Source organism: Camellia sinensis, chromosome 8, assembly GCF_055761805.1.
Source record: "Camellia sinensis isolate YWXY chromosome 8, ASM5576180v1, whole genome shotgun sequence".
NCBI classification, from domain to species: Eukaryota; Viridiplantae; Streptophyta; class Magnoliopsida; order Ericales; family Theaceae; genus Camellia; species Camellia sinensis.
The window spans coordinates 27,345,397-27,357,261 of record NC_138968.1 but is presented as its reverse complement, the minus strand read 5'-3'; the positions used below and the strand labels follow the sequence as shown (position 1 = coordinate 27,357,261).

Sequence of the window (11,865 nt, the reverse complement as noted above, 5' to 3'; positions counted from 1 at the left end):
ATTATCAAAATATTTTCATAATATATATAATTTTTTTAATATATATAACCTAAATTAATTTTATATATTAATATTTATATATATATATAATTATTAATTTATAATAAATTTTATATCTTAAATTTTTCTTGTTTTTATTTTAATATGTTATTTAGAAATTCAAAAAAATATATCTATTATAACGGGATGAAACGATTTCGAATACCAATTATAAATTTTAAAATTTAATAAAAAGATCGAGGTAGATCGAAGGGTATTTTGCAGAGCGGACACGGAAAGGTACGTAGGGTTATTTTAGTAAAATCATACGACGCCATTGGACTCCACGTGTCCTCTCGTAAAACAGCTCCGAGAGTGCTCTTCACGAGATTCCGGTCTCTACTCATCAATATCGAGCTCTGCCCTCTCTATTCCTTCTCTCTCTCTTCGTTGCTTTCACGTCTGTCCTTGAATTCATATATATATATATATATATATACATATATGTACGCGAATCAATCGTCTTCAGATTCAATCTTCATAATCTGGAGCTACTTTCCATGAATCTTCTCTCTCTCTCTCTCTCTCTCTGGTCCCGCGAGAGACGATGATTCATGACACATCTTCATATAGATCTTCGTTTCTATCGAGTTGAGACTAAAAAAATCTTAAAACCTTTGGTTTTGAGTCCTTCTCTCTCTTCTACCCCGTAAATCAGATGGCACAATGTCGTTTGATTTTGCTCTTCGCTTCGCTTTCGTGTCTCGCTGTTGCTATCGTCGACGCAAGTGCTGGTGATTCTGATCCGATTTACAAGTAAGCTTTTTTTAATCAGTGTTTTTTAATTGCTCGTTAATTATGTGTTCATCTAATTTCGTGATTTGTGTTTAATTCACTGTGATTTTACTTGAAGGACGCGTTTAATTGTTCGCAAAGTCTACTAAAAACTAAACGAATCTGTAAAAATTGTCACTTTCAACTACTCTTAGTACAATTATTTGGTTACCTTGATGCGAGCTTTTCAGTTTTTGAGAAATCAGAGTAAAAGAACCTGTGATTAGAGTTTATCCTGAACTTTAAATTATTATTATTTTTTTTCTCCCTTAAGGAACCCTGAGCCCTTTATATATTGGTTGAAAGAGCCATTCAATTTAAGCAGTGATGGGCATTAGGATTGACATAATAGTCGCCTTGAGATGGAATTAATTGAGATATGAATCTGTGGACCCATTTCAGTGTTATCTGTCAGATAGCGATGTAGCCATGGTTATTTATTCATTTATTTTGTGGGTCATTGATAACTAATTATCAACATCGGATTCTTAGCTGTAATTCCCATACCTTTAGTAATTGAAATTTGTAAATGGTGTGGAAAATATATTTTCAGATCTAATGCTGACTTAAGTGTACGAGAAAAAGAAAAAAAAAATAGCTTGCATATGCATACATAACTATATTACTGTTTTGATTGTCTAATAATAAGGTAAATGTTAAAGGGTGCCATTGGGGCATGTTTAGCATCAGGAATGGGGTGAAACGGGTTTGCGATATAGGTGAAAATGTTAAAATAACTTTTCAACATGGGGAAAAGTGTTTTGAAATTTGTGAAAAAAGTGTCCCATTTGTTAACAAGACCCCAATAATAAATAAACATTAGTTAGATTCAATTTCAGGTTGGCTCATGTTTCCTAAGGCCTTAAACCAATCACAATCCAAATCTAAAACAACCACGTATTTTGCAATCAATGACCAACCCCAAGTCTGAAATCTATAGCCAAAGTTCATTAGTTAGATTCAAACCAATCACAATCCAAATCTAAAACAGCCAGGTATTTTGCAATCAATGACCAACCCCAAGTCTGAAATCTGTAGCCAAAGTTCATTAGTTAGATACATAGGGATTAACTTGTTCAAGTTGTGCTTGTTGCTCTAATTAGTACATAAGGTTCTACATTTGCTTACTAAAAATGCATATTCATGTAACGAAGTAGCCTCTAGTAGAATTATTCACATGTTATAGTCTTAGGGCTCTCGGGAAAAAAAATGATCAATGGAGGGCATGTAGTCTTAGTGACTTCACCACCTATGTGATATGTAACAAGTTCAAACTAGCTACCTAACAAGAAACTTGAATTGAAAGTTCAATCACGTTTTGGCAAATTGACATATACTTCTAACAATTTGTCAATGATTGCATGGGCTCAACATTGTGTTTGATAAATTTTGCATCTCAATAAGACTTCACTTAATGACGACTCAAGACGTAGATGATAAGCTAGGAAGCCCTGAGGTAATGCTTAAATGTATAAGCTAACTCTACCAATTGTATGTTGAGCTCAACTTGGATCTTTACCAAAAGTTGAATGATGGGCTTGCAAAAAGAGATAAAAGAGCTAAGAAGCACTGACACTTTTAAGAATGATATTACCTTTTAGTCTAAGTAAAAAACACAATAATCTCTCTCTCTCTCTCTCTGCCCAACCATGGCCAAACCCATCACCACCATGGGGACTCCAATGCCGCCACCTAAACTAGTTATAGCAACTTCCACTCTATAATTCGTATGAACATATCATCACAGATGACATAACCCTTAAGCCATCACAAACCCCACCAAAGCTCTAGTAGTAGCCATTACTTCCAAATTGAATAACTTATACCATTGCCAACTTTGTCGCCTTCACCATTTGATTATTGATCCACCTTTATTAGAAGTCATTAGAAGAGGAAACACTCAAGTGGAACTCATCTCTCCCCCTTGATGCTCTAGGTAGTTTTGAAGCTACCCATTTCAATCGATTTACCCAAGATTTTGATTGGTTATGAAGTCACTTGTGCTCGATTTGGTGATGCTTTTATGAGGATTCTCTCTATTGTTGTAGGACCTCTATGCAATCCATTTTGAACACCTCTACCTATCCCGTTATTGTCATCTACAATCTAAACCCAAACTATGATTTTAGTAACATAGTTTGTTCTTTGACTTGCAACCACCATCATGCAATCTCCCTAATTGCCTTCATGAGCATACTTGTTGTCAAATCAAATGTAATTGAGGGACAAAAGAAACTAGGGTAAAGATCAATCAAAATCAAGTTTAAGGGGGGAAGAGAATAGAAGAGAAATTGCTTATAAAAGGCTCCAATTAACAAATTTGACCCCAACTCCATGAGCCCTAAAAAATTAGTAACTTCATCATTGTCTTCTTTCATGGAACCCTCTGCAATTGCTATTGATTGAATTTGATATATAACCCACTTACTTACCCTTCTCATCCTTACTATTGTAGGGAAGCTTCTATTTGCACAGCATAATTCTTTTTAGTTCACACCATTTCTTGAAATTTTTTAATTACGATTTTTCCCCTAAAAAAATTTCCATTAGGGACAAAAGGTACGCACCTTCCTTCCCAATCCCATCACCGCCAGCCGCTATACCATGTCACTGCAAAACCCTAGTTGCCACCCCCTTTAGCCACTCCCACCACTAGCCATCGTGAACCCACAAAGTACCACCATCAGGAATTCCCCTGATATGGATCAATGATATGTTGTAAATATTTGTAGAAATGAGAGTAATGTAGGCTTTAATAGTAATAGTTTGATTAATTTATGACTTTGGTGGGCAAACAAGGCTGCCTTTGGTTGCATGACTTGTCTGTGGGATGTGGAAGCTATATAAACCTTCAAAAGCACCCTATTCAAGAGTAGGTGAAATTGAAAAGGTGAAGATACGTGGATGGTGGTATTTGTTTTGGTTTGAGTATGCTAAAAGCTTTGGACTCTGCAACCTAAATGCAATCTGGTGGTCATGGAGGGGGAGGGAAGGGCTGGGGTGGTCAGAGGAAGAGGCTGGTGGCAAGGTTTTGAAAATTGGACCAGACTGGACCGGCCAATTTGACCTATTGACCAGTTCAGGTTTCGGTCCAGATCAACCCTCAAATCCGAACTAGCTTGAAAAGCAGTCTTTTTAAGCTAAACCGGCCAAACCCGCAATTAAATCAGCAGACCAGACAAATCGGCACTGGTTGGAGCAAACTGGCCCGGGCTAGCAGCTTAGAAAGTGCACCTATAAAATGATGAAAAGCTTATGGGAATCGAACCCAGCAACTTTGAGTTGAAAAGCACACCAATTTCCATTGAGCTACCGTAGTTACTTGTTGATATATAGTGAAAAAAAATATTATTTGTTGTATTCGTTATATTTTATTCCAAACAAACTCATATTTAACAATTAACCACTATGTTAACTTTAACTTTTATTTATATTTGCTAAATATATATTTTTGTAATATTTTCTTTCAAACATTATATAATCAATATATTTACATAATTGTATGTATTTAAATTCTCATATTATTATTAAGTAATTTTTTATATATTTATAAAACAATTATAACAGCATAGTTCAATTCCGATTCGACCCGACAGTTGAACCGGTAAACCATCCACCCGATCCTTTTACCGGTTCGCTCACCAGTCTAGTTTTTAAAACATTGGCTGGTGGTGATGGTTGTGTGGCTGGCAATGATAAGATTAAGGTTTCTAACATTGAAGATAGAAGAAATTTTTTTTATATTAAAGTGTGTATTGAGTGAAAATAAAAAATAAATATTTTAAATTTATTGTATGTGTGTACAAAAAAATGGTGTGAATAATGTACAAGGTGTATTATGTGATGAAATTGCATAAATTTTGAGTGTTTGTGTGCATATTAAAAAAAGGGCAACCAAGTGCACAAGCCTCTCATTAATGCACCGTTTGGAAGGGCAAGGTGCACACAATTTTACTCAGAAATTGTGTGCATATGGAAAAAAGGTGACCTAGTCCACGAGGCTCCCGCTAATGCATCGTTTGGAAGGGCAAGATGTACTCAATTTTTCTCCAATTTTTGAAGAGATTGTTTCCATGACTTGAACCCACACCACCAAAGATTTAATGACAAGTCTTACTGTTGGGCCAAGCCACCCTTGTTTGTGTGCGTCTTCGGTTACAAAATCCCATTAGTTATGGTAGTGGGAACGGTTGATGTTGATAGAAAATGGCAACGGTGGTTAGTTTGGCAGTGATTTTATATGTGGAATTTGGTGATGAGTTTAGTTGTGGTGGTTCAATGGTGGTTAGAGAATCAATCTAGGGTCTCAATGACTATATGGTGATTGTTGTTGTGGTTGGTATATGTGGTTAGCTTGTTGGGGGTGAAGTAAGCATAATAGTGGTGGTAGCATGTTTGTTAGAATCTTGCAATTCACAATTCAATTCATTTGATTCGATACGAATTTCAACAAAAATGATTCGATTCATGTTGTGGAATCTTAAATTGAGTGAATCATATGCAATTCGTTACGATTTGCTACGAAGGAGTTCAATTAATTATATTGAAATACGTGATTTTATATGTATATATACACAATTTAGTTATATTCATGTTTATTCATTGAGTATTTTTATATGTATATACATATATAAAAGGAAAATTTGGTCAAAAGTCCCTTAACATAATTGTATAGTGTTAAAATGACAAGCAAATATTTTCTAATGCATAAAGTCCTTTAAAATTTATTTATCCCTTTATCTTCTATTACTTCTTTCTTCATATCTCAACCATCAACATGATAAAGTCTCTCCCTTTCTCTCCATATATACACACTTAAATTTGTATATATATCGTCTTCAATTTTCAAGTTGAAAATTCCTACAAGATTGCAAGAGATGGTTCTACAATTGAGTCATAGAACTTCAATAATTACTATATTTTGAATCTTATTTGTTGTATTTTGATGATTGTTTGGATCGAAATTTGTGATTGAGTTCTACAAGAGATGTGTATTTGGTTTGTTTCTTTGGACGAAAGAGTGAATAATTATTAAAAGTTATTTCGGTGAAATTGAAGATTGAACGATGTGTATTTCGTTTGTTATAATTATTTTTTATTGAGTCCGATTGAATAACAATATATTGTTTGTTGTCATATTAAAACTTTATTTTTGTTTGCTCTGGTAATATGTGGCTTATGTTTTATTGGCTGATATGCGATGTTTTAAAGTAACAGTAAAATTTTACTCTGGTTTGCTTTGGCAATATGTAATCTGTCTTTTGTTTGTTGACTCTGTTTTAAATTAACAGTTAAATTTTCTCCGTTAACATTATCATTTCATTATTTTAATAATTTTTTTATTCAATATTTCTACTTGTAACAGTAACAATTTAAGTGATTATAGGCTTATTAGTGTTTAGTGATGATGATGGTATTTCATTATTTAAATACTAAAATTTCACAGTAAAATTTACTATGAATCAGAGTAAAATTTTATTGTGAAACATAATAAAATTTTACTTTTGCCGTTAATTTCGATTCTAAAAAAATTGATTATCTTTTTTAAAAAAAAATATGGCCAACATGGATCTTGTTTAATAGATTTTGATAAGAGGATTCTAAAAATACTAATTTTATTAAAAACCGACATAGAGATAAAAAGTTATATCATTTTAAAATCTGAAATATGAAATTAGTCACGAATGATATTTTGGTAATAGTGGTGTGGGCTGGCCTTTTCAAGGCAAAATTTATGTGATTGTCCTTAATGCATGAAAAGTTTATTATGAGGGGGCTTTGACCAAATTCTCCTATATAAAATCATATATTATGCTAAATAGAGTGAATCTTACAATTCAGGATTCACTATTTTAGCAAAATGATTCATGAGGCGTGATTTGACAATGGATGGTAGGTGTATCAGTAGAGTGAGGTGTCTACGATGGGTCTTGATAGGACCGGCATGGTGGCTGAGGTGTTTCTATAGTGTTGCTGATGGTCGTAGCAGCCACTGCGTTGTTGGTGGTTGTAGAAGCAGTGGTTGTAGAAGCTATGGTAGTATGAATGAGTCTATTTACATGTATAGATAGTTTGTTTTTGTGTATGTCGTATAGCATAGATGGTAATGGTGACTGGTTGTAGCGAGTTTTGATTGCTCATTGTTGTGTTAACACGAGAGGCAGGAAGAAGAATACTGGAAAGGGTGAATATGATATGGCAATAATTGATTGGCGCAAGTGTTATACCTTACAAACGGAAAGATGGGCATTATGAAATAACTGTAACATGAAATCAGCATTTTACATTTGGTCAATTGTAAACTAAGATGGGGAAATCTGTTACAATATTTGACAGAAGGGAAGTCAGTGTAATTTCTGATACCCTCAGGGGTAGTGAAATTTACCCTATATTTTAGATGGTCATAGGCTAGATTCAAGAGTGAAATGTGAATAATTTTGATTTGAGTTCTGGTTTGTGTGCGCTTATTTCCTTTTGCTGGCAGCTTCTATATCTATTTTGTGATTTTATTCATGCCTTATGATGCATAAAATTTGCTGGTTTGCCAGAGCTTGTGTTGAGCAATGTGAGAAGACTGGATGTGCAGGGGAAAAATGCTTCCAACATTGTAAATTCTCTTCTGATGGGGTCCCCATTGATGGTCCATGGTATCTACAAGAACCACTCTATCAGCGTTGGAAACAATGGGACTGCCGCAGTGACTGTCGATATCAATGTATGCTTTCTAGGGAGGAAGAAAGGAAGAAATTAGGTGACACACCTGTTAAGTATCATGGCAAATGGCCATTCAAGCGCGTTTATGGAATCCAGGTTCTAACATGTTATTTTCTGGGTTCTTATTTCTGTACTGTGTGGTAGGCTGATTTTTCATTGCTTATATGGTTTTTACCTAGCCTGATAAATGTCATTCATGTTTCCAGGAACCTGTTTCTGTAGCTCTCTCTGCTCTTAATCTTGCCATGCAGTTTCATGGTTGGGTATCCTTTTTCATCCTTGTTAACTATAAGTTGCCTTTAAGACCAAATAAAAAGACATACTATGAATACACGGGCCTGTTTCATATCTATGGGCTTTTAGCAATGAACTGTTGGTTATGGAGTGCTGTTTTCCACAGTCGGTAAGCTGTCTTGTTCTTCGTCTTTGTCATCATCCCCCATCTCTAGTTGATCACTGTATCTTTCTGGAGTATTATATTGGCATCCAAGTGTTCATCAATTTATTGACACGCAACTAATATGGATTTTAAATGCAATTTAGTATCTTAATTGGGTCATGCTAACACCAGCCCAATGTGCTTGTCATTAAAAGCAAGGAAAAAAATGTGTGAATTCCAAAGTTTTTACACATCTCTAGGCACTTCTACATATAATTAAACACTTTTCACACAATTTCATATAATTTTCTCACGCCCATGGAGGCTAGTAGTGACAGCCCTTTGGGCAGTCATTAGCATTTCCCTTAATTTGTGCATACTCTTTGTTTTTCATATGGTACTGTTTCTAATTGTGACGTGGGTTGTTAGTTACTTGTCCTTGCATGTGCCCCTTCTTCTGCCTTATTCAACAAAGAGAATAAATTTGCAATGGAGTTATCTGTGACTTTCTATGTATTGTTTGTGGGAAGTTAGGATTGCTGGTTGACTCTGTGTATTGCATAAATAAATTTTGACTGCAGTTATACTACCAACATGCTTCTATTTGCCCAGCAATATAATATATGTTTCTTGATTTGTTTCTCTTAAAACTTGTTATTTGTTACAAGGGACTTTGTGTTCTTGTATCTTATTGCTTGTTTCTATATTTCTTCTGTGTGACATTCTGTGTAACTAAATTATTTGCAGAGATGTGGATTTGACAGAGAAGCTAGACTATTCATCTGCTGTGGCATTACTTGGATTTTCCCTCATTGTGGCTATAATGCGAGCTTTTAATGTGAGAGATGAGGCTACAAGGGTAATGGTTGCTGCTCCGCTGATTGCATTTGTGACGACTCACATCTTGTATTTGAATTTTTACCAACTCGATTATGGTAAGCCTACTGTTAACAAACCTCCACTTATTGAACACTGCATTGGCAACATATCCCTATTCAAGGGCAGCGACACTACCATGTCTAAGAAGACACAAAACTCTTGCTAAAGTTGTGCTTGATTATATTTATTTTTCTTCTAAATGCTATAGTGGATAGAAGATTTCCATTTGCCAAAACCACTTCATTTGCTCTGTTTAACAATTATCTGCAAAATCTTAAGTTGTCTTTTCTCATTGGTATTCTTTTGAATTTCTTCTTCAACATAGACCATTCTGCTATTCGTTGCTAATTCATTAATTTGTTCTGTGGCACACAATCAAACTGTCTCTCTCATCTTGGATTTAGAGGTGGTTGCTGCTCTCTTCTGCCTCTGAATTTGACCCAAATATATTTCTTGTCTTAAATTTGGCTTACCTCGTAACTTCTCAGAAATAAATTTCTTTTTTACTTTTCTTAACATAAACATCTTTCTCCCCCGAATGCACAAAGGATCTTGAACCATAATTTTTATGATTTTCCCTCGTCTGAATCTGAAATGCACAATATATCAAAAGTTTAAATCCGCAAAATCTGAAACTTAAAAGCTTTGTCTAGACATTCTGTTTATTTACATCTTCTGGGATATGCTGTCTTTTCTTTTGGGTTAGACTGGAGTAGAGTTGTCCCATTGAATGGTAGATGACAGTATTAGAGTTGAGTCACATATGCATACAGAAGTTATTATTGTTAATTTCTACTTGTTGGGACAGAGAAGAGTTCATCGACATTGTAGTAAGCCTACATATGAAGTGACAATATATCTACATGGTAAAATGAGAAGTTATTTGGAGTACACATCTCAATTCTCTTCAATGGAATCTCATCCTTGCTTCATATTACCAAGTAAATGTTGTGTTGCTTTAAATTATGACCTGGACAATTTTGCAGGTTTGAACATGAAAGTTTGCTTGGGAATGGGTTTAGCTCAGCTTCTCATATGGGCTATCTGGGCCGGTATTACCCGCCATCCATCACGCTGGAGTTTATGGATAGTTGTGATCGGAGGAGGTATTGCCACGCTGTTGGAGATATACGACTTTCCACCATACTCAGGATTTGTGGATGCTCATGCTCTTTGGCATGCCACCACCATCCCTCTCACCTACCTTTGGTGGAGTTTCATCAGAGATGACGCAGAGTTCAGAACAACTACTCTCATCAAGAAGGCAAAATAGCATTTCCTTCTGTGATGAATTGTATCGACTTATGACATGTTTACCTATTTATTAGTTTAATCAAACATATGCTCTCTTTTTTTCTCGCACGTGTCTGAATAGCATTTCTCCGAAATGGTTATCACGGCGAGTTTCTTCTTTTCAAATTCAGTTTGTTGATGCTGGACGTATTGTTTGTTTTCACATGATTGTTCAACAGGTGTTGGCTAATGAAATTTTAAATTTTCAGTTGTCAGTATTTTCTGTCTCGTTTTTGCTGTTGATCTAATTGCTATTAGGCCGAGTCTTGGTTTCACCGTTGCAATGAAATTTTTCTTCTGTATTAGTATTGTTCAACTTTAATCATGCATTCCGGTGCCTAGCGTGGAAATATTGTATACACCTGGTAAGCTCCAACATCTTTCAAATATTCTTTCTTTAACAACCAAACATTATGTCATGGAAAATAAATGAATATATCTATTCTAATTTTTTGTAGGGTTAAATTTACCTTCTCATGGATTGAGGTTTGAGTGCTTTACCCTTTATAAATTAGATATAGCTAAAAAAGTTTCATGTGGTTTTGGATTAAACTGTTACCGTTAATTTTTCTATCCACGTTAATTTTTCTATCCAAATTAATAAAGGTGTAATACATAAACCATTATTAGGAGTGGGTTTGATTTTTTGAAAAAATAAAATGATATTAATACCAAAAAAAAAAAAAACAATTTTATCTCTATTTTTTGTGAACTTACAATTAGATTAATATGTTAATTAAAATAAATTAAATTAAAATATAATTAAGGATTGACCTAAAATATAAAATATAATTGACGATTGATCTACAATTTAATAATTAAAATTAGATTAACATGCTAGGAATTACTATAAATAATTAAAAACTTAGGATTAATTGTGATATAAAATATAATTAAATTAAAATTATATTAAAAATTTAAGAATTACAATAAAAAATTATATATTTAAAATTATTTACAATCTAAAATATAATTTGATTAAAAAGTTAAGGATTATAATTAAGAATTAATATTTAATTGTGATTTAATTGAATTAATATTATAGTTATAAATTATGTGCATGGGAGAGAAGAGAGGAAGAAAGTAACAAAAAAAATATATGATTTGAGAGTATCACGATCATTTCACATTTATAATTAATAATGTTAACTACTGTACTTTTATCCAAAATTATATGATTTCAATAGCATGGGGGCAAAAGTAACGAATTAGACAAGTCTAAACAATTGGGTTAAATTCAATGTAAACGGCCAAAATCAATAAATCACTATTAAAACTAAGCAAATAAATAATGACAACATTCTAAATCTATTTTAAAAATTTGTATTTCAATGATTCACCAATAGAAAAATGTAAATGTAAATGATAATAAATTATACATAAATTTTTGATGTTGTCTCGTACAAATCAATGAAATAGGGAAAAATATATTTTTAGAAAAGAAAACGAGCAAAATTATGATATACCCTATAACCAATGGCCGAGTTAGCAATTTGACATGTGGGCACTTTTTAATTGAAGCTTTAATTTTTTGAGAAAATTATAAATCAATGTATAAGAAAAAAATAATTATAAACATATAGGATACAACTTTTTTTGTGCAAAAAATAAAAAATAAAAAAAAGTTTCACCCCACCTTTTAGTAAATAATTTTCTCACTTCCCACTGTCTTGTAATTTTTTTACATTTTTTCCCCTTCATAATCAGCAACAATGGAATGTTACTAAACTTAAAACATTTATTATTAAAAATAAAACTCAATAAATACTTTCAAATGAATTAAATAT

The 11,865-nt window shown here is 33.3% G+C and overlaps 1 protein-coding gene across 1 annotated transcript; it reads left to right on the top strand.

Annotated features, from left to right (window-relative positions):
- The first annotated feature begins 243 nt into the window (after positions 1–243).
- On the top strand, positions 244–10,296 carry LOC114270671 (uncharacterized). The gene is made up of 5 exons (XM_028212236.2): positions 244–795; positions 7,362–7,623; positions 7,734–7,930; positions 8,654–8,841; positions 9,772–10,296. The coding sequence occupies exons 1-5, from the start codon at positions 698–700 to the stop codon at positions 10,056–10,058; spliced, it is 1,032 nt and encodes a 343-aa protein (XP_028068037.2). The 5' UTR covers positions 244–697; the 3' UTR covers positions 10,059–10,296.
- Positions 10,297–11,865: the final 1,569 nt, after the last annotated feature.